This window comes from Quercus lobata, chromosome 6 (assembly GCF_001633185.2).
Source record: "Quercus lobata isolate SW786 chromosome 6, ValleyOak3.0 Primary Assembly, whole genome shotgun sequence".
Lineage (NCBI taxonomy): Eukaryota > Viridiplantae > Streptophyta > Magnoliopsida > Fagales > Fagaceae > Quercus > Quercus lobata.
Window position 1 is genome coordinate 52,748,491 of NC_044909.1, and position 26,197 is coordinate 52,774,687.

At 35.5% G+C, this 26,197-nt stretch overlaps 4 protein-coding genes and 1 long non-coding RNA gene across 9 annotated transcripts in view; 1 reads left to right on the plus strand and 4 right to left on the minus strand.

Moving 5' to 3' along the window:
• Window positions 1-26,197, plus strand: part of LOC115950712 (protein GRIP-like) — a 51,906-nt gene that overhangs the window by 13,882 nt on the left and 11,827 nt on the right. The gene's annotated exons all lie outside the window — the stretch shown is intronic.
• LOC115950716 lies at window positions 790-3,952 on the minus strand. The gene is made up of 2 exons (XR_004083098.1): window positions 1,796-3,952; window positions 790-1,705 (listed from the first exon to the last, which is right to left on the minus strand). It is a non-coding gene; the product is annotated as an uncharacterized LOC115950716 (long non-coding RNA).
• LOC115994537 (putative disease resistance protein RGA3) lies at window positions 4,781-25,032 on the minus strand. The gene is made up of 5 exons (XM_031118739.1): window positions 23,554-25,032; window positions 22,821-22,865; window positions 22,646-22,679; window positions 22,314-22,558; window positions 4,781-5,230 (listed from the first exon to the last, which is right to left on the minus strand). Exons 1-5 carry the CDS (start codon window positions 25,030-25,032, stop codon window positions 4,781-4,783), a joined length of 2,253 nt encoding a protein of 750 aa, XP_030974599.1.
• On the minus strand, window positions 9,009-14,696 carry LOC115950711 (putative disease resistance protein RGA3). 3 transcript variants are annotated; one of them, XM_031067943.1, is made up of 5 exons: window positions 10,772-14,696; window positions 10,545-10,643; window positions 9,516-9,655; window positions 9,234-9,393; window positions 9,009-9,146 (listed from the first exon to the last, which is right to left on the minus strand). In XM_031067943.1, the coding sequence occupies exon 1, from the start codon at window positions 14,510-14,512 to the stop codon at window positions 10,787-10,789; it is 3,726 nt and encodes a 1,241-aa protein (XP_030923803.1). In that variant the 5' UTR covers window positions 14,513-14,696; the 3' UTR covers window positions 9,009-9,146; window positions 9,234-9,393; window positions 9,516-9,655; window positions 10,545-10,643; window positions 10,772-10,786. The 3 variants fall into 3 exon arrangements, with proteins under 3 accessions (XP_030923803.1, XP_030923802.1, XP_030923801.1); XM_031067942.1 differs by having other exon boundaries at window positions 9,516-9,763; XM_031067941.1 differs by having other exon boundaries at window positions 9,516-9,781.
• LOC115950713 (putative disease resistance protein RGA3) lies at window positions 22,534-25,269 on the minus strand. Its single transcript, XM_031067949.1, has 4 exons — window positions 25,159-25,269; window positions 22,926-25,045; window positions 22,646-22,803; window positions 22,534-22,558 (listed from the first exon to the last, which is right to left on the minus strand). The coding sequence occupies exons 1-2, from the start codon at window positions 25,191-25,193 to the stop codon at window positions 23,338-23,340; spliced, it is 1,743 nt and encodes a 580-aa protein (XP_030923809.1). The 5' UTR covers window positions 25,194-25,269; the 3' UTR covers window positions 22,534-22,558; window positions 22,646-22,803; window positions 22,926-23,337.

A 26,197-nucleotide genomic window follows, 5' to 3' on the forward strand; every position in this document is an offset into this window, starting at 1 on the left:
AGTTAACACGCACTTGGGTCCCTGCCCTGATTGATTATTACTGGTTTTGATGTGAACCTCTTATTACTTGATGCTGTCTGTTCCATGCTTACCGGACAATAATTGGTCAGTAAAAGAGTGCGTGAAAAAAAAGGAGATTATTCCACTGGTTTTTGTTTGTTGAAATAACTTCTACTCTGTTAATGGTCCAAATGAATGATATATTGCATTTTGCTAGTTAGAGAAATCTTCCGACATCAACATTTAAAGTTATAAAGGATTGTATAGTTCAGATGCTATTCTTACATTATAGGAATCGTGCCTATATTATTCAATGACCATGTTAAGATAACAAAAGCCTTCAAAGTTACCACATGATTGGTCCCATCTGACGAAATTTATAACACATATCCTTGGTTCATCAAGTGTATAACTATTAAATTAGAAGATAATCCTTTTTATCTTCAATATTAAAACGTCAAGTCTTCTAAGATTCTCCTCTCTGTTTTCCCTGAATAAAATTAGAGCAGTCTTACCACACGAAGTACACATCTCTCAGTTTTTGAATTGACTAGTCCTGATTTCAATTCAAAAGGTTTTTGTGTGTATTGTGTGTGCAAATAATTTTATGTCGATGTCTCTAGTACCCCAACCACCCAACAAATCCCTTTGACCATGTCTTGTATTACCCACAAATAATTTTACATAGTTTATATTTCAAAATGTATAGTATCACCTTTATTTTTCCTTTGCAATATCAATAAATATTTACAAACAAAACAAAACAAGAATAAGACATTAAAAGAATGATTAGTTTATAAAACTTGCAAAGTTTGACAAGTTTTTTATTTGTTTAATTTTTTATACTTAATAGTAGCATAACTAAATACCAAAATAAACAAGGTAATGACAAGATAGAAACAATAAGAGAGAGGCTAAGAGATAGACAAAGACAACTCCAATCACATATGAGAGATTACAAAAATCTGGATGGACCAAATAGTGCACATGCTCCTCTACAACAAAATCTGAAAAGTTTAGAAACACCTTAACAACAAAATCCTTGCACAAAAAGGTTATATGACTAGTGTGCTACATCGCAACAATATTCCCCAATTTCTCTTCTCTTGATGTTGAATGAGTTCTTGGCAAAGTTGGCAAATGCATTGTTGCTGCTCTGGATCCAAGTTTGTAGTATCCATCATGGTAATTTCCAATTCTTTCGTCATTCATTCTAATTGAAGCTTCTCTCTCTTAACACGAATCAACTCTTCAACCTCCATTTTCTTTATCTCCACCAGTTCTTGATGCTTCATTTTCTTAATCTCTATGAGTTCTTGAGTTTGTGAATATGCCCTCTCATGAACATCATTTTTCTCATCATATTTTTTGCTCTTCTTTTCTGCCATGTCATTCAGTATCCCTTCAAGATTCAAAATCAAACTATCATTACTTTTTCATTTATTTAATCATTCTTTTCAGCCTTCCTACCAGGTGGTCTCTCCAAGTCTACAAAGGAAGCATGGGAGACCTCATCTTCCCCTAGATGTATTGATTAAAGAGTAGAAGGAGAAGATGTTGCAGTTGATCTTCTTATCGTTTGAGACTTCTGAGGCTTTGCTACAAGTTCCAACCATTTTGGTTGATGCCTCAAGATATTCCAACAATGATCAAATTTGAATGGAACAGCTTGGACCTTTAGATACGCTTCCTTTGCCTTAATAATCTGAAAAATTGACAAATAAAAATTGGATTAGTGAATAGACAGTAATGGTGCATTAATGCATTGACACTACTTTGAGCAACAATTTTTTACCTTGTTTTGCTCATTCACACCACTTGGATTAACCATCTCAATTGATGCTAAGATCCCAACAAACTTATTAGTTTGGAGTTGAATTGTTGACCAACGATTCATTGGAGAGTTTGCATTACGAGTAGATGTAAATGTCTTTTTATTGAAGTACTCCCAAACTCTATTCCAATATGTTTTGTGTTTTTGTTCATTCCCTTGCACTGCATCTAATGAGTATTGAGCCATGCAGACACAATGAGACAGTCTTCTTCTAGACCAAAATTACCACCCCATTGTGTCTTCTTAGTAATGGATTCCATTTGAACTTCATGTGGAGACTATTGGGTATGCACTTCATCTTTTGGAGAGTCCATCATAAATTCAATTTTCATGATAGACCCCTATTCTAAGAGCTGTGTGAAGTTACAATCACCATGCATTTGCGAATCCATTCCTTAATAACAATAACATAAAAAGCAGCAATATGATAAGAAGTTAGGCAAATCAACTTTACATACAGCAGCAAAAGGATCACAAGGATAGGCAAATTAGTAGAGGACATAAATACAACCAAACATTAAAGCCTTTTGTTGAAGTTTAACTAAAGAAGTTTAGAACAAAACAACAATTGAAGCTGCTTCAGAATTGAAGTTACTGCAGAATGAAGAAGAAGACATTCTGTCTAAACTACAGGTTGTTCTCCTGTAATGACACTAAAAGACATGTAAGGTTAGATGAAGTTAGTTACTAGATTAGTGGATATAGTTACTAGATGTCATTCTTTCTCTTTCTTACCTCTGATTCTCATCTATAAGGACAGAGCCTCTTGTAACTAAATTAATTCAATATAATGCACATACAGATTTTTCTCTCAACTTTTATGATCTTTGTGTGCAATCTTGATACCTTTTTATTTTTTGAAAAACAATCAAACATTAAAGCTGAGTTCATCTTAAACCCAGTCATCAAAAAAGAGAATAAAAGCACAAACATACAAACCCACAAACCCAATTGAAGTTAATGGGTAATGTAGTATGATTTATTTCCAGGTTGCAACTAGTAATGCTTATAATTGGTGAGTACTGGATGAGGTTGAGAACCAATTCACCAACACCTCTACAAACATACAAACCCACACACCCATCTTACTTTTCAAGATTTCTTAGCATACATTTGATTCAATCCCAGGTCTGTTACTCAAAATGGAAAAGCTTCATTTATTGATCCAACACCCACCAAATTTCTAATTCAATTCAACACCTAACAGACTTTATTATCTAACCCTCTGTTAGGAACGAAGGGAGATGGCGTGGGGAAGCTCCTGTATGGAGGTTGGCTAACAAGGTTCTTCTGATAATTAATTCTAGATGTACAAATCTGTAGTGGCTCCAAAAAGGGGTTTCTTCTCAAATATATTCCTATTTACAAGCAAAGATATTTGATTTTTAAGTGTTGGATAAAGGCTAGAATGTTGTTGTTGGTTCAGAAACTTCACAAAGCTACCCAACAAATCAAAATTCAGAAACTTCACAAAGCTACCCAACAACTCAAATTCAGAACTAATAAACTCATCAATTAAAACTACCTAACAACTCAAAATTCAGAAGCTTCACAAAGCTACCCAACAACTCAAAATTCAGAATTGATAAACCCATCAATTGAAACTACCCAATAACTCAAAATTCGAAAACTTCACAAAGCAAGCAAGAATTTCCAACCAAAACCCAGAAATTCAGTTACCAAAAGAGCCTCCAACAACTCTCAAAATTGGAAAATACCAACAAGGATTACAGAGATTATAAAATATACCACTCAAAGCCAATAATCAGTCATCAAAAAAGAAAAATTAAAAGATGCAAGTCCACCACTTACAACAAACTCCTCCAAACATACCTGTTTCCTTCATATCCCCAAAACATCGATAATCCATCTCTTCTTTCTAAGTCTCTGCCACACACCTGCACCACTTGTCTGCAGCCCACCAAACACACACCCACAAGCCGCAGTCCATCTCCTCCTTGATAAAATCAATAAAATTTGGGGAAGAGAGAGAGAAAGGCATCATACGAGTCTGTGGGTCAATCTATGCCGTCCAAAAATCTCCTTCTCTGCACTGGTGAGATCAACCACCTCCTCTTGCTAAAATTTGCGCAAACTCAAGAGCTCCAAAACTACATTGAGCCGAGAGAGAGAGGCGGAGAGTGAGTGAAGAGAGAGAAAGAAAGAAAGAGAAAAATAAATGTGGTTTGATTTTTTTTGTCTAGCGAGTGAAAAAGCATGGCCAGGTCTGGCGAGGGTACATTCCCATGTTAAAATTGTGGGATAAAATATTGAGACTGATGCGTGAGTTTTTTTGAGCCTTTAGCTATATGTTTGTTGAAATATTAAAATAGCTACACTGATGTAAACACTCTTACTGCCTAAAACGGAATTGAATAACAGTGATGAACATATGCTTCAAATTGAGACAATTCATAAAATTTGATATCTCAATTGACAAAATTAAAAATCTGAAATTTTGATATGAAACAGGTATAACACTTTGATTCTGGCATATAGAGACAGTCATTGAAGACCTAAGAAGTGGCAGAAATGCCAAAAGAGGTTGTTGCAAGAAACTTCTTGCGTGTGAACGAACAATGCGATCATTCACATTTTTGAAATGCTAACAAAAACAGGGATGGAGCTATGAAGAACAGGATCTTTCCTTATTTAATTGAACACCAAAACTTGAAAACTAGATATCCATATAACCAATTTGGCAATCACCAAATCATAACTCTCATGAACTTATGAATTTGCAAATTGCATGACAGAATCATCTAAAAAAGCCTAACCACTATAATAAACTTCTCATGCTGGACATCAACATCAATACTATCATTCATCATTCTTGCAATACAATCAAAACTACCAGCTAGCACCACCCACCCACCTTCAATAACAAACATGTTACAAGAACACCAAAAAAGAAAAAGAAAAGGGTGCTTCAATCTTTAATATAAATCAAGCATACCTTGCCTGGAAATCCTTCATGAAAGCAACTGATTTCTCAACCCCAATCAATGGCTTAGTATTGTATATAGAAGCACGCATACCCCCAGCTGACTTATGCTGCTTGAGCTGAACTATATTCTCCTTAGCTGCTTCCTTAATAAACTCAATCTCCAACCCTGACTTCTCCAAAGTGAAAGGCACATTCACCAATGACCTCACAGACTTCTCCACAGGGCACCTATAGAACCCATTGCTCCCATCGTAAGCATTGTACAGAATCTCAGCTTTCTTCTTGTTCTTCTTCTCCACCTCAACCAACCCTCCTTGATCCAACAAATCCTCAAACGCCAAACCACACATGTAAATCCCATCATTCCCAATCAGATCTTTCTTGATGATCACAATGGTGACTTCAGATGGCCCCACATTCTTCTGGGCTCCAGCATATATGAAACCAAACTTGTTGACACTTGTGAATCTGCATTTGCATGCAACATGCAGTAATTAACAGATGGTTGAAGATGCTGTACTGAACCTCATTGCCACTTTTGAGAGAGCAGTTTCTAATATATGCTTGAACACATTCTAGCATAATGAACCGAGCTGCAATGCAGCATCATCACTTGAAACCATGTCAGAAAAGACATACATGACATCCAAAAGGTCAATGAATAGGTACTTGCACATCTGATCTAAATGTACTTCTGAAGTTTTATGCAAGTTTTCTCCCAAGGAAACATAGTGGACTGACAGCTTTGGCCCTAGGCTACCATTTTTGCCCGCTAGCCAGGCATTCAATGTTAAGGGGCAGCTTACCATGACTTGTTTCATTATGCAGAATAAAATAGAGACCATGACTTAAATCAGAATACCCAATAAAAATGGAGCATCTAATACAAACTGAGAATTTTACCTCTTCAGGACTAAATTGAAGCAGCGTTCCAATCATGGGTAGTAGAGCCTCCACTTCACCTGTTGTGGCAAAAATCATTATAATTAAAACTACCACGTTTTCTGGCATTAACAAAATACATACTTCTTCGGCAAAAGGGAATAAAATTCAAAATTTACTTTTGTGATTATAATAGCTAATTTTCAGTAGAGATACCTGTTTCAAGAAGCTTTAAGATAACATTTTTCAAATATGTCATATCTACCCCTTCACTCTTTTGCACTCTTTCCATGTTGTGAAGCTCAAACTTCAGCATGGCTTCCTGCACTCATTATGTTCAAATTTCTATTATAAACTAATGAGAAGCTCTGCTCCCCTCCCCCCACTTCCAAATAAAGAAGAAAGAAGGAAAAATTGCACAAAAAGACTTATAATATGAGTAGTACTTAGTTTTGAGGCATATGGAAAACACTTTTTTTTTAAATACTTCCCTACATATATTCATAGACAAGTAATATTCCTGTACTTCCATTTCATCAACAGCTAATCTTCAGTAGAGATACCCGTTCAAGAAGCTTGCAGATAAAATTGTTCAAATACGTCATATCTACCCTTCCCTCTTCTGCATTCTTTTCATGTTGAGAAGCTTAGCCTTCAGCATAGCTTCCTGCACTCATTATGTTCAAATTTCTACTATAAACTAATGAGAAGCTCTGCTCCCCTTCCCCCATTTCCGAATAAAGAAGAAAGAAGGCAAAATTGGACACAAAGACTTATAATATGAGTAGTACTTGGTTTTGAGACACATGAAAAACACTTTTTTTATAAAAAAAAACTTCCCTACATATATTCATAGACATGTAATAGTCCTGTACTTACATTTCATCAACAGCTAATCTTCAGTAGAGATGCCTATTTCAAGAAGCTTTAAGAAAAAAATTTCAAATACGCCATATCTACCCTTCCCTCTTTTGCATTCTTTCCATGTTGTGAAGTTCAGCCTTCCGCATGGCTTCCTGCACTCATTATCCCCTACTTCCGAATAAATAAGAAAGAAGGCAAAATTGCATACAAAGACTTATAATATGAGTGGTACTTGGTTTTGAGGCACATGGAAAACACTTTTTTTTTTTTTTAAAGCTATACTGGTACAATTTTTATGAAAATAAAGGCTATTGTGATATTGATCATTATTCAAAAGCATAAACATCGACTACTTGAACACTATCCACAAAAACTTCAATTAACAAATGAATAAAAAAGTTCATCAAGATATATAAAGCCTAGGTACAAGCAATACAGTTTCAGGGGAAAAATCAAAGAACATATGATTAGAAATACAAACTGATGCCAAAATAAATATTTCTAGTTTGTGTGGGTTTTTATCAACAGAGCTCACTTAATCAGGCACTTAAATTTTTCCATCAGACCTGGTTGAAACTTGCAGCTCAACGATATAATTGACTACTTGCTAAACTGTCATAATAAATGCATTGGGAGACTCAACAAAGTACAGTTTAAATGAGAACGGATTTTTTGAGAGAAATGTTTATACTAGAATCTACTTTTCTGCTGCAGAAGTGCTTAAATTCTGTGCATCCTGCTTTTGCATAGCTGATAATTCCAGTTAGAGAAAAAGGATATGTTAAGACCTCACCAACTACCCTAAGGGTTTGATCTTTTATAGATTGAGAAAAGCTTTCAACTTAAATTTAGCTAATACGGGTGCTGACAAGTGGTAACAGGAATAGCTTTATACTTGTGTAGGGATTTCCATGTGATCAACCTAAGATTATTAATCATTGTCAGGCCAAGCACTAGAATATTTAAATCTAAGTCATGAGAAAGTGTTATGTATCAAGTGAAATTTAACAAAAATTTAAGAAGACAAAAGAAGGAAACGGACAGGTGGTTTTGATTCCAAAGATTGATGAAGATCCTTATTGCCATCAAGAAGTTTAGAGATTTCTTTGTCCTTCTCCTCAATCATTCGATCTGCAAGATCATGAAACCTAGAATGATCTTCCTACAAGTTATGTATCCAATTAACACAAGAACAACAATATAAATATGGTGACAATTAATCCAAGCCCAAAAACAACAAGATACAAGGTACCTTCAATCTTTCATATCATAATTTGAGCTCATCCAATTCTTTTTGTACATCTTGCCCAGAAGATGCATCATTTTGAGCCTTCAATCCCCCAAAGATGACTGTAAAGATGAAACTACAAATTTTCTCTTTTGAAATGCCCACCCAAAAAAAGAAAAAAAACCCAGTCCTCAGCCTCCACTCTACAGCTATAAATGTTTGTTTGTTTGTTTTTTTTTTTTTTAAAAAAAAAGAAGCAGAATTGGTTTCAAAGATATAAGAAGTGGCAGAAATGCCAAAAGAGGTTGTTGCAAGAAACTTCTTGCATGTGAACGAACAATGAGATCATTCACATTCTTGAAATGCTAACAAAAACAAGGATGGAGCTATGAAGAACAGGATCTTTCTTTATTGAATTGAACATCAAAACTTGAAAGCTAGATTTCCATATAACCAATTTGGCAATCACCAAATCATAACTGTCATACACTTATGATTTTGCAAATTGCATGACAGAATCATCTAAAAACGCCTAAACCACTATAACAAACTTCTCTTGCTGGACATCAAAACCAATACTATCATTCATCATTCTTGCAATACAATCAAAACTACTAGCTTGCGCCACCCACCCACCTTCAATTACAAACATGCTACAAAATCACCAAAAAAGAAAAATAAATCTTTAATATAAATCAAGCATACCTTGCCTGGAAATCCTTCATGAAAGCAACCAATTTCTCAACTGCAGCCAATTGCATAGCATTGTATATAGAAGCATGCATACCCTCAACTGACTTATGCTGCCTGAGCTCAACCATATTCTCCTTAGCTGCTTCCTTAATAAACTCAGCCTCCAACCCTGACTTCTCCAAAGTGAAAGGCACATTCATCAATGACCTCACAGACTTCTTCACAGGGCACCTATTAAACTGATTGCTCCCATCTTAAGCACTGTACAAAATCTCAGCTTTCTTCTTGTTCTTCTTCTCCCCCTCAACCAACCCCCCTTGATCCAACAAATCCTCAAACACCAAACAATACATGTAAATTCCATCATTCCCAATCAGATCTTTCTTGATGATCACAATGGTGACTCCAGATGGCCCCACATTCTTCTGGGCTCTAGCATATATGAAACCAAACTTAGACACATCCACTGGCTTGGAATAGAAATTTGAAGACATATCAGCTACCAAGATACCATTTTTAGGACTTGGGTAGTCCTTGTATTCCACACCATGAATGTTTTCATTAACACAAATATGCAAGAATTTGGCATCTGGGTTTTGCTCCAAATCATGAAAAGATGGAATCTTTGTGTGTTTTTCAGATTTCCCAGACCAAATAAGAAGCTTGGTTTTGAGTACTTTTTGTGCCTCCTTGAATGCCTGCAGATTTATGAAGAGTAGGTGGTCAATAAATTATTATAAGATATATCTTATAGTGTTGGCATAATCACAGCCAAAGAAAAGTACCATTTCCAGAACCTCCTTCCTTGTGTACACTTTATCTGATATAAGAATCAAATCCCCAACTACAGAAACAGAAACCTCCTCATACTTGCATGCTAAGAGCATGGAAACCAAGCCATCCAACTGAAGTTTCTTTCTTACTACTGATTGCTTGGATAAAAATCTGTCAATTAAATTAACTGTAAGGAACAATGTCTCCTTCATGACTTCAAACTTATCATGGATCTGTTAATCCAAACAATCAAACAAGAGAAAGTATAGGACGTTGGTTTCAGATTTACTTACCAGTGGATTTGTATGATATTACATAAACTTCAAGATGCTATCAGTTGGATGACATAACTTTCTATTTTTATTAAATGTGGAAAATCTTAGACCACTTGGGCTCTTTTCCCTTGGTACATCCTTCCTTTCAATGGGGACAACTGGAGAAATAATAAATCTGTAGTTTCCGTTATATGGTGAGCATTGCATCAGCCTTTCGCAATCGTAAGTACTGCATGCAGGTCTTGAATTAAGCCTTCCTTTTTCAACTTGAGCAGATGTTAGCACTGTTAATAACAGTTAAAATTATTTTTAATTCTAGAAATGCTAAAGAGATATTTAAACTATGTACGAAATATAATACTATGCAATGATCAATGATGATTCTGAATAACTATCTAATATGAGAAACCACGCAACAACATAGAACCAGGCAAACACAAAAGATTCATGTGTTCAACATTTTAAATTGTATGTGTCCAGGAATTAATATTCAGAAAATTTGGTGAATTTTTTTTTTGTTGATGTAAATTTCAAATCAAATCTCCACAATACGCAAGAGTGTAAAGCCAAACAAATATTTCAAAATTTGAACTCAATGTGAAGAAATTTCTAACCCAAATGCAAGTATCACTCTAAAATCAAGCAAAAGAAAAGTAGTTTCTTCCATTGACTTGAAAAAGTCCTACACTTTAAATGCCTCTTAGAATCTCAAATACTCAATTTAATTAGTTGGATTTTCAATGGTAAAAAGCTTAATGTATGCCAATGAATGATTGGTATAATAAAATCACAAAATATTAGTTGAACCCAATAACAACACTAATCATGGCAAAATAATTTTATAAAAAAACTATAGATAACAATTTTTTTTTCTTGTTTTGTTAAGTAACAGATGCTCCTCCCTTCAAAGTTATCATAGTATTTGAGTGGACTTTGTGGTGTTCCTTTGTTTTAAAACCCATCTCTCTCCCCCTGTGTATGTGCGCTTGTTTCTAAAGAAAAAAAAATTGTCAAAGTGAGAGGGAAGATAGATTTGAGAAAACTAACCAGCTCTATAACGAACTTCCATTAGCTGAGAGTGGATTATTTAATTGATTATTCTTCCAGCGGAACATTATAGATATGTCTTGATATGATCACCAATGCCTACACATCAAACAAATTTGGGGAAATGAAATGGAATATAATCTTAGGTTAGGTTGATTCAAATCAGAAGTGAGATTGTTGAGAAGAGAGTAGAAGAGGATATAATAATAAGGTATAAGTAAACTTACTGCTGAACTTGGCATCTATATCGGAATCCACAGATCAAGATGAGGCATGCGACATTTAAACCAAAAATGAAAAGTTATCCTTGATTTACATCCAATTATTGCCAGATATTTGAGGCCGGTGAAGCGTAGAATTTCCTCCGGAGGAGTTTTGAGTTTATCGCACCCATACAAATATAGGTTTTCAAGGGATGTCTGCGAGTGTTGGAAGGAACAGAGAATCGTGGAAACATCCAGCTCCTCGCAAAACTTACCAATCCACAAATGCTTCAAGCGGGTGAGGCAGTCTAAGCCATCCGGTAGATGCCTCAACTTTTGGCAACGCATAATTCCTAAGTCGTTAAGAGAATGCAATTCTCGTAGATCTCCAATTGATATCAGATTAGGGCAATCGTGAATCACTAATCGGATAAGAGAATGTAATTCTCGTAGATCTCCAATTGATATCAGATTAGGGCAATACCGAATCTCTAATCGGATAAGAGAATGCAATTCTCGTAGATCTCCAATTGATATCAGATTAGGACAATCCCAAATCTCTAATCGGATAAGAGAATGTAATTCTCGCATATCTGGAATTGATTTCAGATTAGGACATTCCGATATCGTCAATTCCGAAAGAGATGTACAGGATTGCAGCCCAGACGGGAAAACTTCATCACCACATGATATCTTTAGAGTTCGAAGAAAGGGTGCCACACCTTGTAGACTGGGAAAATACATCACATTGGAACAACTGATTACTTCAAATTTCTCAAGGGAATTGAAGGTTTGCAGTGTGTTTGGCAAATGACTCAATTTCTCACATTTGACAATACAAAGTGATTGGAGAGACATGCAAGGCGCACATACATCATCCTCATGCGGCAGCAAGATGGACACCAAATCAGCACAACTGCCTATCTTTAAAGACATTAGACTTGTAGTATTATTTTGCCATAAATGCTCTGGCAGACAAGCAAGTTCTGAAATATCAGAAATCTCAAGGGACGTAAGTGTGGTAACCTTGCTGATAATGTTTTTGAATGTCGTACTGCAAGTTTTCCGAATATCTAATTTCTTAAGTGACGGAAAATGACATGGAGCACTTATCAGTTTACTACATGCTGCAATGGCTAACTCCTCAAGGCAAGGAAACACCATTCTTGTTGTTGTTGGGTCCACCGCATCCTTCCATTCCACTAGATTGGGCATTCTCAGCAAATAAAGCCTTTCCAAAGCTGGGAACAACTCATTTCTACGGCTGCCACCTCTACTAGTACTTGATCCCACACCACTATAACTGTCGTAAAATTCTGCTCCTATACATGTCACATTATCCATTCCCTCTATTTGAAGAAACTTGAGACATGGTAAATGCCCAAGTGTCGGAATTTTTTCGCATTTATTACAATATACTAAACGGATTTCCAACAGATGGTTAAAAAGAAACAAACCACCACCACTGTTATCACCGGCTAATATCCATGAAGGGAACTTCTCACCCCCAAAATTTCGTATCTTTAAGCTTTTCAAACGTGGGTGAGGTTGAAGGCCTTCCAATACATCCTCATCATTGTTGTTGCCTACTCTTTCCCGACTCCAATGGAATTCCAGCTTGTGTACTCTTGTCTTTCCCACTAAATTTGCAGTTTTGGCTTCTTCTTTATCTCTCACATGCTCCAAATTGAAGATATTTAATCCTCCTCTGAGCTGGCTTAAGAATCCTAGTTCTTCAATTCGATGACCAGCTTTTTGTCCGATGACAAAGAGAGGCAATGTTAGAAGGCAAGTCAACTGCCCGATATTGATCGGCATTTGTGTCATGTCCACATGGCTAATTTTAAGATGTCTCAAGTTAGTCAAATTTCTTAGATTTTTTGGAAGCTTTCTTACATAAGTATCCTTGACTACTAGAGTTTGTAAGTTGTAGAGCTTGGAAATAGAATTGGGTAATGCACTCATGTAGGTTCCCCCGAATTGAAGAAGCCTTAAATGTCTAAACTCACAAATTGACTTGAAATTTTTTTTCCAACTTACCCCAGATAATGTTAGACCACGTACAAATTTTAAGTCCAATAACTTGTCTCCAAGATTAGTAGGAATCAAAAATACTGTGCGCAATCTACCCATGCCATCTCTAGATAGTGGGATTGTTGGTGTTGTCCGGTCATTGGATATAAAAGATAAACGCCGAATATGAGACATGTCAATGTCATCCCCCACATTGCCCCCTAAATGCAAGGTTTCCCATTTTGAAATTGAGAGGGCAAGATCATGTACAAGATCATGCATCTTACAACTTATTATATCACCAAAATAATCCCTTTTTATATCTTGGAATAAGGAATTTGCTAACAAAATATCAAAATACTTGTTACCAATGTCTTCCATCTCAAAAGAAGATCCTTGTGATGGATGAAGGAACCCTTCAGCCATCCAATGTTGAATTAGTTCTTCCTTTCCCATTTCATAATCTTTAGGAAATATTGCACAATATGTAAAACAACTTTTTAGAGATGGTGAAAGATGATTGAAGCTTAACTTTAGTGTTGATAAGATTTCACTTTCACCATTCAAGGAACTCCAAACCTCACTGTTTTGAATTGCCAACCATTCACTTTCCTCAATATTATTAGCCATTGTCCCTCCTAAAACCCTTGCAACTAATGGAATCCCTTGACATCTTTTAGAAATCTCCCTTCCAATATCCTCTAGATCTAGACTTAGTGGAATTCTTTCATTTGAAGATACTCTTTTCTTGATTATGGACCAACATTCATCGTCTGAGAGCTTTTCCAAGTGACGCTGATGAATTGTCTTCATGATCTTTGCCACAGTATCACTACGAGTTGTTACAATAATATTGTTTCCTGCAGATGAATTAATTCCTAACAAACAACTCCTTAAAGTATCCCATTTCACACGATCTTCATTCCAAACATCATCAAGAACGAGAAGATATCTTTTCTCTTGCAACTCTTTTTTTAGGCTTTTGAGTATTGCATCCTTCGTTTGCAACGCACATGAGTCCAGGGTAAGGGATTCAAGAATCTCTCTCAATATCTTCTTATCATCAAAATCATCGGAGACACATATCCATATTGTTTTATCAAAATTCTTCTGCACTAGCTCATGATTATACACTAGTTTTGCCAAAGTTGTCTTTCCCAAACCCGGCATTCCCACTATAGGAATGACTGACAGTTGTTCATTGGTTGCATTAAGCATCAAGTCTACTATTTTTGAGACATGATCTCCCATTCCTACAATCTCTGCATCCTCAAGAGAGGAGTCTGTCTCTCGGTTTAGAATGACCTCAGGAATTGCATTTATTGATCCCGCGCTAGCAAAATCAAATTCTTTTGCTTTATTACTAATCTTTTCCAAAGATTTGAGCATAGTCTTAATTTTGTTGGCCATGTCGATTTGGAATGCAATAGGGTTTGAAAATGAAAAGAAGAAGAATACCTTTCTCTTCATCTGGTTTCGGATCTCTAACTTTCGTCGGAGAATCTCATAAGCAAACTCGTCCAGCACATCATCAACATCATAAGCAACGTCTTTAAGCCTCCGCATCCAAAGCCTCACGGACTCTTCTCCCACTTGCCTTCTCTCCGCATCAGTCAGCACAGCTTGAATCGTGGTCAATGAGTCTTGAAGTTCTTTCAGCAGCTCCTCGAACCCCCAAGCAAGGCTGATCTGCTCAGTAGCAACTGGAATTAGCTTGCCTAGCACAACACTAATAATGACAGTCTCCGCCATCTTTGGTTTGGTGCTGCGATTAGTTAGAAACAAGCTCTCAGTAATTTGGAAACAATACAAGAATTGTGATGTTAAGGACAACAGTAACAATGATAAAAGCAGGAGGGAACACAAAGCATCAACTTGCACTTTCAACGCGTGAAGATAAGGTTCATTGATTCATTCCGGGTATTTTCAACAAACGCGTAATTGGGACCCGCGAACAGAGCACGAATTGTGTCTTTTCAAAAGTAAAGTGTTTTTGAATTGGAATTGATGCAATTGCTTTTAGTGGCAGATTTTTTCTCAACCATTTAATAAAAATATTTTAAAAAATTACAAATTAAAAGTTAAATAGTAAAGTGGTGAAAATTGTTTGTGAGAGAGAAAATGCGTAGAGTTTGATTTATTTTTTCTAAGATTACTAAGGGCTGTACATAAACTTAAATACATATTTTTAATTTTTAAACAATATTACACGTATTTATACACATATTTTTACTCACATATATTTTCAAAAAAAAAAAAATTAATCAACTAGTTCAATTAATCCAATTACATTTGTGGGACGACTTTCGTCTCGACTCGAATCAGGTTTGATGCTGTGATAAGTCAGCGAGCTCTCACTCTCGGTCTTCAGTATTTGGAAACAAGAGAATAATAATCTGATGTTAAAGAGTAAAGAGACTAATGAGGGCGGTCTTTGGACAGCTATGGGCCGCCTATGGTCGATCAAAATACGTATCACTAGTTCCTCCAAAAAAAAAAAAAAAAAAAAACTAATCGCAAAATCGACCCAAAACCATTAAAACTAGCCCATGTGCAAGTTAATTCAATTTGGGCTCACAATACATCTCACAAAAGTATCCCTAAGCCCATTACTAAAAGCCACTACTGGTGAATGCCAAACACCTGAAATTGGGTTAAGATGGGCCCACTAAGCTAATCTCCAAGAAATAATGCTAGGAACACCAGGCACTCCTATTCTCACTTCCAAATCAACACCCTACGTGTTAACTCGTGATTGGTGCATAAATTAACTTAATATAATCTGCAATGATGTTGATTGCTTGCAGCAAGTATGATCTCAGTCCATCTTGTATTCTTTTTGTAACATTACATCTTCTCATTAAAAGTAAGGTTATAAATAAATAAAGTCATTCATAAATAATTTAAGTGTTTGATAAAAATTTCGTTTATACTTATTTGTTTTATAAATAAGTCAAGTTTAAGCTTTAAATTTAGGTTTATTTAATAAATGAGTTGAGTTCAAGCCAAAAAAAGAGTTTGTTTATGAACAAGCTTGATAAAAATAAACTAACTAAACTTAGTTTGGTTTATGGACTTGAATAATTAACCCAATTCTTATTAAGTCTTTAAGTAGTTGGGTGTTGAGACCATTTATCGAAACCAAATAGACTTGATAATATGCTTAGAGTGCGTTTGGGAAGCGAGTTTTTTTTTTTTTTTTTTTTTTCAGCGAATGAACAGTAAAAGTACTGTTCATACACTGTGCGGGAGACAAATTTTACTGTGTAGAGACAAATTTTACTGTTCATACACTGTTTGTACACTGTTCATAGACTGTTCATGGGACCCACAATCACTTTATTCAGAAAAAAATATTAAAAATGGGTCTCACGGTACTATTTACACATTTAAAAATTATTTTGCTACAGTGTTTTTCAGTTTTCAGTTTCAGTTTTCAGTTTTCAGCTGTATCCAAACGGACCCTTAGTATGAGTTTGATAAAGTACTTGAATTAGATCTCAATTTCAAGAGCTTGAGCTTGAGCTTGATATTAACTACTAAGTTCAAGTTCGGCTAGACTAATGAATCAAGCCAAGACAAGCTCAAGCTTTTGGACTGACTAATGAGCTCAAGCTCAAACATTACTTGTAGTCTTGGTTCAAGTTCAATCCAAGTTTGAACATTTTACATTTGTCATTGAGCCGTGCTTGAACATTCACTACTCAACAAACTCAACAAAGCCCGGATTGTTCAATAGGTTCAGATATTGTAAAAAAACGAATAGAAGAGAGAATGATATACGTCAATATCAAGAGAGGGAAGAGAAACATTTGAACAGTGTTCAATTACTCTTTCTGGAATAGTTTTCAGAAATTAATGTTGTTCGCTATGAGAATACTATCATTGAGAAACAAGAAGTCAATTTCCAGTGAGGTTTCTGTCAATACCAATGGAATAAGGTTAATACCAATTTCTGGTAATTTTTACAATTCATGTACTTATTTATTTGACCTTTTTCTTTTAGCCAACTCTCCTCCTTTTTCTAGGCTTGGGTTCGGCTGTGAAGTGAACAAGATATGATGTAAGCACAGACTCAAGCAAGATTAAATGATAAATAGACAATATGTGTGAGAAGGATATGGGCGTTTTTGCTAATTAGGCTATTATTTTTATTGTGATTAGAACTTTTATTAATTTGTATGTGATATTCATTTCAAACTCCCACATTTGAAAATTATAATTTACCAGTTCTTGTTGCTTAAAATATATTGAATTTTGGTTTAAGTACTAAGAAGTCTGATTTGACTCTTCAATCACATATTTATTCCAGAGAGTTGGTCCCTGACAATGCCAAGCAACAGAAGAGCTTAGAAATAAAGCTGAATTCTGCTAATGCTAGCCACCAATCAGATAAGGAAACATGGGAAATGAACCTTCAAAATATAGAAGAAACATGGGTGATGGATACAGAGGATGATTTAGAGCTCATGCATTTATTAATTTTATTCATGGCCATTTTTGGAGTGACATGTATGGGTAATTTTATAATAATGCATTTGGGCTGAAACTGATAATTGTCACTAATAAGTTGCCTCACTTGAAAAGAATGAACAGAGCAGAAGTTATATTTAACAAAAACCAATGGAACAATCCTTTTTTCAAGCACTCTTTTGCTGACCAATTATTGTCCATTTGTCCGGTAAGTGTGGAATAGACAGCATCAAGTGATAAAATGTTCACATCAAAACCTGTAATAATCAATCAGGTAAGGGACCCAAGTGTGTATTAATTAGATCTAAGCCCCCTCATGCATTTTTAATCACCAGATTCACCTCACTCTGATCAGTTTATATCACCAGCTTATGGCTGAGACATCTTATGCACCCGTCCTATAGAACGTGTTAGCACGTGGGCCCTAAGGCTTGTGACCCAGCCTGCACATTAGTTCCCACTTCCGACTCTCTTTGAATCCATAAATCACCACCCTCTGAATCTTAACGAGTCCACCGCAGGTACCAGCCAAAGATTTCAGAGGAAATTTTAAAATTGAAACTTATAATGACTCTAAATATAAAGAAACTTTGTAGTATAAGGGCTCAAGCCTACCAGCTTTTGACGAAATTGGCTAATCTCATGACGTGTATGACTTAATACCATGAGCTCCAGAACTTATCTTTCACCCGCCAACCTACACTAACCCACAAGGCCATTTGTCGAATGATACAAATCACGATGATGACAACAACAAAAGAAGGCTCAAATAATAACTATAAATAATAAAAAAAGGGGTCAAATAAATAACTACATGAATTGTAAAAATTACTAGAAATTGCTATTGACCTTATTCCATTGGTATTGACAGAAACCTCGTTGGAAATTGCCTTCTTGTTTCTCCATAATATAATTCTCACATATACTCTAAATTGAATTGTGAAAAAGAAAAAAGAGACCGGGAAAAAAGAAAATAAATAAATAAAAAGGGGCTTGTGTAGCTGCATGCAACTCTTCCAGGAAGAGTAATTGAATACTGCTGAAATGTTTCTCCTCCCTCATGATATTGAGGAGTATCATTCTCTCTTTTAATCGTTCTTTACAATATCTGAACCTTTTTGTGAACCAATGTAGTGTTTTTACAAAAAGAATACAAGATATACTGAGACCATGCCTGCGGCAAGCAGCCAACACAATTGCTGCTGAGTTGCAGTAGCAGATTGTCCTCATGCAATAAAAGAATCCTTTGACTTGTTTTCCACTTTTAAGAAAATGAGAATCTTGAGAAAAGAGAGCGGGAAGATCCAGGAGCATCGCTTGCTGGGCTTGGTGGAACATCTGTAGAGGCATGGTATGCTTGTTGACACTCGTGAATCTGCATTTGCATGCAACATGCAGTAATTAACAGATGGTTGAAGATACTGTACTGAACCTCATTGCCACTTTTAAGAGAGCAGTTTCTAATATATGCTTGAACACATTCTAGCATAATGTACTGAACTGCAATGCAGCATCATCACTTGAAAGCATGTCAGAAAAGACATACATGACTTCAAAAAGGTCAACGAATAAGTACTTGCTCATCTTATCTAAATGCACTTCTGAAGTTTTATGCAAGTTTTCTTCCAAGGAAACATAGCGGACTGACAAGTTTGGACCTAGGCTACCATCTTTGCCTGCTAGCCAGGCATTCATATTAACATACTATGTTAAGGGGCAGCTTACCATGACTTATTTCATTATGCAGAATTAAATAGAGACCATGACTTAAAATCAGAATACCCAATAAAAATGGAGCATCTAAGTCAAATTGAGAATTTTACCTCTTCAGGACTAAATTGAAGCAGCATTCCAATCATGGGTAGTAGAGCCTCCACTTCAACTGTTGTGGCAAAAATCATTATAATTAAAACTACCAAGTTTTTTGGCATTACCAACATACATACTTCTTCGGCAAAAGGGAATAAAATTCAAATTTTACTTTTGTGATTATAACAGCTAATCTTTAGTAGAGATACCAGTTTTAAGAAGCTTTAAGATAACATTTTTTAAATAAGTCATATCTAGCTACCCCTTCCCTCTTTTGCATTCTTTCCATGTTGCAAAGCTTGGACTTCAGCATGGCTTCCTGCACTCATTATGTTCAAATTTCTATTATAAACTAATGAGAAGCTCTGCTCCCCTCTCCCCACTTCCGAATAAAGAAGAAAGAAGGCAAAATTGCACAAAAAGACATAATATGAGTAGTACTTGGTTTAGAGGCACATGGAAAAAACCTTTTTTTTTTAAAATACTTCCCTACATATATTCATAGACATGTAATAATCCTGTACTTCCATTTCATCAATATCTAATCTTCAGTAGAGAGACCCGTTTCAAGAAGCTTTAAGATAAAATTTTTAAAATACATCATATCTACCCCTCATTCTTATGCATTCTTTCCATGTTGTGAAGCTCAGCCTTTAGCATCGCTTCCTACACTCATTATGTTCAAATTTCTATAATAAACTAATGAGAAGCTCAGCTCCCCTTCCCCACTTTTGAATAAAGAAGAAAGAAGGTAAAATTGCACACAAAGACTTATAATATGAGTAGTACTTGGCTTTGAGACACACGGAAAACACTTTTTTTTTTAAAATACTTCCCGACATATATTCATAGACATGTAATAATCCTGTACTTCCATTTCATCAACAGCTAGTCTTCAGTAGAGATACCTGTCTTAAGAAGCTTTAAGATAAAAATTTTCAAATACGTCATATCTACCCTTCCCTCTTTTGCATTCTTTCCCTGTTGCGAAGCTCAGACTTCAGCATGGCTTCCTGCACTCATTATGTTCAAATTTCTATTATAAACTAATGAGAAGCTTTGCTCCCCTCCCCCACTTCTGAATAAAGAAGAAAGACCGCAAAATTGCACACAAAGACTTACAATATAAGTAGTACTTGGTTTTGAGGCACATGGAAAACACTTTTAAAAAAAAAACTATACTAGTACAATTTTTATGAAAATAAAGGCCATTGTGATGTTGATCATTATTCAAAAGCATAAACAACGGCTACTTAAACATTATCCACAAAAACTTCAATTAACAAATGAATACAAAATTTCATCAAGACATAAAGCCTAGGTACAAGCACAAAAGTTTTGGGGGAAAAATCAAAGAACAAATGATTAGAAATACAAACTGGTGCCAAAATAAATATTTCTAGTTTGTGTGGGTTTTTATCAACAGAGCTCACTTAATCAGGCACTTAAATTTGTCCATCAAAGCTGGTTGAAACTTGGTGATCTCTGATATAATTGGCTACCTGCTAAACTGTCATAATAAATGCATTGGAAGACTCAAGAAAGTACATTTTAAATTGAGAACGGATTTTTTGAGAGAAATGTTTATACCAGAATCTGCTATTCTGCTGCAGAAGTGCTTAAATTCTGTGCATCTTGCTTTTGCATAGCTGATAATACCAGTTAGATAAAAAGGGTATGTTAAGACCTCACCAGCTACCCCAAGGGTTTGGTATTTTATAGATTGAGAAAAGCTTTCAACTTACATTTAACTAATACAGGTGCTGACAAGTGGTTACAGGAATGGCTTCATACCTGTGTAGTGATTTCCTTCGTGATCAACCTAAGATTATTAATCATTGTCAGGCCAAGTACTAGAATATTTAAATCCAAGTCAAGGGAAGGTGTTAAGTATCAGGTGAAATTTAACAAATATTTAAGAAGACAAAAGAAGGAAACAGACAGGTGGTTTTGATTCAAAAGATTGATGAAGATCCTTATTGTCATCAAGAAGTTTAGAGATTTCTTTGTCCTTCTCCTCAATCATTCCATCTGCAAGATCATGAAACCTAGAATGATCTTCCTACAAGTTATGTATCCAATTAACACAAGAACAACAATATAAATATACTGACAATCAATCCAAGCCCAAAAACAACAAGATACAAGGTACCTTCAATCTTTCATATCATAATTTGAGCTCATCCAATTCTTTATGTACATCTTGCCTAGAAAATGGTTCATTTTGAGCATTCAATCCCCCATAGATGACTGTCAAGATAAAACTACAAAAATTCTCTCTTTCGTAATGCCCACTAAAAAAATAAAAAAATAAAAAAACCAGTCCTCAGCCTCCACTCTACAGCTATAAATGTTTTTTTTTTTTTTTTTTTTTTTTTTTTTTTTTTAAGAAGCAGAATTGGTTTCAAAGATATAAAAAGTGGTAGAAATGCCAAAAGGTGTTGTTGCAAGAAACATCTTGCATGTGAACGAACAATGAGATCATTCACATTCTTGAAATGCTAACAAAAACAAGGATGGAGCTATGAAGAACAAGATCTTTCTTTATTGAATTGAACATCAAAACTTGAAAACTAGATATCCATATAACCAATTTGGCAATCACCAAATCATAACTCTCATGAACTGATGAATTTGCAAATTGCATGATAGAATCATCTAAAAAGCCTAAACCACAATAATAAACTATCATCAATACTATCATTCATCATTCTTGCAATACGATCAGAACTACAGCTAGCACCACCCACCCACCTCAATAACAAACATGCTACAAAAACACCAAAAAAGATAAATAAAAGGGTGCTTCAATCTTTAATATAAATCAAACATACCTTGGCCGGAAATCCTTCATGAAAGCAACCGATTTCTCAAAGCCAGCCAACGGCATAGCATTGTATATAGAAGCACGCATACCCCCAACTGACTTATGCCACTTGAGCTGAACCATATCCTTTGCTGCTTCCTTAATAAACTCAATCTCCAGCCCTGACTTCTCCAAAGTGAAAGGCACATTCATCAATGACCTCACAGACTTCTCCCCAAGGCACCTATAGAACCCAATGCTCCCATTATAAGCACTGTACAGAATCTCAGCTTTCTTCTTGTTCTTCTTCTCCACCTCAACCAACCCTCCTTGATCCAACAAATCCTCATACGCCAAACCACACATGTAAATCCCATCATTCCCAATCAGATCTTTCTTGATGATCACAATGGTGACTCCAGATGTCCCCACATTCTTCTGGGCTCCAGCATATATGAAACCAATCTTAGACACATCCACTGGCTTGGAACAGAAATTTGAGAACACATCAGCCACCAAGATACCGTTTTTAGGACTTGGGTAGTCCTTGTATTCCACACCCTGAATGGTTTCATTAGCACAAATATGCAAGAATTTGGCATCTGTGTTTTGCTCCAAATCATGAAAAGATGGAATCTTTGCGTGTTTCTCAGATTTCCCAGACCAAATAAGGCTTGGTTTTTTGAGTACATTTTTGCCTCCTTGAATGCCTACAGATTTATGAAGAGCAGGAGGTCAATAATTTATTATAAGATATACCTTATAGCGTTGGCATAATCACAACCAAAGAAAAGTACCATTTCCAGAACCTCTTCCTTGTGTACGCTTTATCTGATATAAGAATCAAAACCCCAACTACAGAAACAGAAAACTCTCATACTTGCATGCTAAGAGCAAGGAAACCAAGCCAACCAACTGAAGTTTCTTCCTTACTACTGATTGCTTGGATAAAAATCTGTCAATTAAATTAACCGTAAGGAACAATGTCTCGTTCATGACTTCAAACTTATCATGGACCTGTTAATTCAAACAATCAAACAAGAGAAAGTATAGGAAGTTTGTTTCGGATTGACTTACCAATAGATTTGTATGATATTACATAAAGTTGAAGATATTTAAACCTCCTCTGAGCTGGCTTAAGCATCCTAGTTCTTCAATTCGATGACCAGTTTTCTGTCCAATGACAAAGAAAGGCAATGTTTGAAGGCAAGTCAACTGCCCCATATTGATTGGCATTTGTTCTACGTATGCATGGCTAATATTAATATGTCTCAAGTTAGTCAAATTTCTTAGATTTTTTGGAAGCTTTCTTAGAAAATGACACTTCTTGTTGCTAGAGTTTGCAAGTTGTAGAGCTTGGTAATAGAATTGGGTAATACTTCAATATCGGCATACCCGATGTGAAGAAGCCTTAAATGTCTAAACTCACAAATTGACTTGAAATTCTTTTCCCTATATGTCGCAGATAATGTCAGACCACGTACAAATTTTAAGTCCAATAACCGGTCTCCAAGATAAGAACCAAAACAAAAAACTGTGCGCAATCTGCCCATGCCATCTCTAGATAGTGGGATTGTTGGTGTTGCCCTGTCTTTAGACATAAGAGATAAACGTCGAATATGACACTTGTCAATGTCACCCCCCCCCCATTGCCCCCTAAATGCAAGGTTTCCCATTTTGAAATTAAGAGGGCAAGATCATGTACAAGATCATGCATCTTACAACTTAGTATATCACCAAAATCATCCCTTATTATATCTTGGAATAAGGAATTTGCCAACAAAATATCAAAATAGTCGTTACCAATGTCTTCCATCTCAGAAGAATTTCCTTGCGATGGTTGAAGGAACCCTTCAGCCATCCAATGTTGAATTAGTTCTTCCTTTCCCATTTCATAATCTTTAGGAAATATTGCACAATATGAAAAACAACTTTTTAGAGATGGTGAAAGATGATCAAAGCTTAATTTTAGTATTGATAAGATTTCATTTTCACCATGCAAGGAACTCCAAACCTCACTGTTTTGAATTGCCAACCATTCCCTTTCCTCAATCTTATTAGACATTGTCCCTCCTAAAACCCTTGCAACTAATGGAATCCCTTGACATCTTTTAGCAATCTCCCTTCCAATATCCTCCTGATCTTGACTTAGTGGAATTCTTTCTTTTGTAGATACTCTTTTCTTGATTATGGACCAACATTCATCGTCTGAGAGTTTTTCCATGTCATGCTGATGAATCGTCTTCATGATCCTCGCCACTGTGTCACTATGGGTTGTTACAATAACATTGTTTCCTGCAGATGAATTAATTCCTAACAAACAACTCCTTAAAGCATCCCATTTCCTATCATCTTCATTCCAAACATCATCAAGAACGAGAAGATATCTTTTTTCTTGCAACTCTTTTTTTAGACTTTTGACTATTGCATCCTTCGTTTGCAACGCACATGGGTTCTGGGTAAGGGATTCAAGAATCTCTCTCAAAATCTTCTTATCATCAAATTCATTGGAGACACATATCCATATTGTTTTATCAAAACTCCTCTGTACTTGCTCATGATTATACCCTAGTTTTGCCAGAGTTGTCTTTCCCAAACCCGGCATTCCCACTATAGGAATGACTGACAGTTGTTCATTGGTTGCATTAAGCATCAAGTCTACTATTTCTGAGACATGACCTCCCATTCCTACAATCTCTGCACCCTCAGGAGAGGAATCTGTCTCTCGGTTTGGAGAGACCTCAGGAATTGCATTTATTGATCCCGTGCTAGCAAATTCAAATTCTTTTGCATTATCAATAATCTTTTTCAAAGATTTGAGTATAGCCTTAATTTTGTTGGCCATGTTGATTCGGAATGCAATAGGGTTTGAAAATGAAAAGAAGAAGCATACCTTTCTCATCATTTGGTTTCGGATCTCTACCTTTCGCCGGAGAATCTCATAAGCAAACTCATCCAGCACATCATCAACATCATAAGCAACGTCTTTCAGCCTCCGCATCCAAAGCTTCACAAACTCTTCTTTCACTTGCCTTCTCTCCGCATCAGCCAGCACAGCTTGAATCGTGGTCAATGAGTCTTGAAGTTCTTTCAGCTGCTCCTCGAACCCCCAAACAAGGCTGATCTGCTCAGTAGCAACTGGAATTAGCTTGCCTAGCACAACACTAATGACAGTCTCCGCCATCTTTGGTTTGGTGCTGCGATTAGTTAGAAACAAGCTCTCAGTATTTGGAAACAATACAAGAATTGTGATGTTAAGGACAACAGCAACAATGATAAAATCAGGAGGGAACACAAAGCATCAACTTACACTTTCAACTCATGAAGCAAGGTACATTGATTCATTCCGTTTATTTTCAACAAACGCGTAATTGGGACCCGCGAACAGAGTGGGGAATTGTGCCTTTTCAAAAGTAAAGTGTTTTGGAATTTTACTGATGCAATTGCTTCTAATGGCAGATTCAATTTCAACCGTAAAATAAAAATATTTTAAAAAATTACAAATCAAAAATTAAATAGTAAAGTGGTAAAAATTGTTTGCGAGAGGGAAAATGAATAAAGTTTTTTTTTTTTTTTTTTAAGATTACTAAATTAGTGCATTTATGTTTTCAATTAGGGAGATAATATGTACACAATATTTTTATAAAAAATTTAAGTGAAGATTATTATCTACAATTATTGGTAAATAAAAATAATAATTTTAATAGTGAGTTTAAAGGTCTGTTTGGAATCCACTTATTTTGCTAAAACTGAAAACTTTTAGCTGAAAGTATTGTAAATAAAGGTAAAAGTTAATTGAAATAGTACAATGAAACCCATGAATAGTACCAAAAAGTGCAGTAGAGCTCATAAATAGTAGCAAAAATAAACTTAATAGTAAAATAAGCTTGTTTTTTAAGTCGGAGCCAAACGTATGCTAAATTAGAATTACTAACAACTTATTACTTAAGATTTGTTATTAAAGTATTGTGAAAAATTTGTAAACATAACACTTCTCTTCCAACAAATATGTCGAAAGTTCAAATATTAGTCATCTAGTTCAATTAATCCAATCACATCAATTTCCAAAACATAATTGCATGTAAAATAATGTGTCACAAATTGTATAAAATCAATGGGAAACGGACGATGAAGAACACTCTAGAGGAAAAACCATTAGGAAGTAAATTATCCCCAACAAAGCACTCAACTAATTATAATCTAGCGCAAAACCTTTACCTATACTCTACACAAAATTAATAAATTAGCAACCAAAGAAAATGCATAAAATAAATTTTTATTAAAGGCATTGCAACGTAATTACCTATCGAAGTAGAATGAGACACTCTTTTAAAATAAATTAGCAAGAG

Excerpts from the sequence above, each read along its gene's own strand:
- LOC115994537 (XM_031118739.1), bottom strand. The coding sequence starts at position 25,032 with ATGGCGGAGACTGTCATTAGTGTTGTGCTAGGCAAGCTAATTCCAGTT. Across the intron at positions 22,559-22,645 it reads AGGAAGAGGTTCTGGAAATG|GCATTCAAGGAGGCAAAAAT; the intron begins GTACTTTTCTTT and ends ATAAATCTGTAG. Across the intron at positions 5,231-22,313 it reads AGCCAGTGGATGTGTCTAAG|TTTGGTTTCATATATGCTGG; the intron begins ATTGGTTTCATA and ends AGTGTCAACAAG.
- LOC115950713 (XM_031067949.1), bottom strand. The coding sequence starts at position 25,193 with ATGAATCAATGTACCTTGCTTCATGAGTTGAAAGT. Across the intron at positions 25,046-25,158 it reads TTGCTTCATGAGTTGAAAGT|CACCAAACCAAAGATGGCGG; the intron begins GTAAGTTGATGC and ends AACTAATCGCAG.
- LOC115950711 (XM_031067943.1), bottom strand. The coding sequence starts at position 14,512 with ATGGCGGAGACTGTCATTATTAGTGTTGTGCTAGGCAAGCTAATTCCA.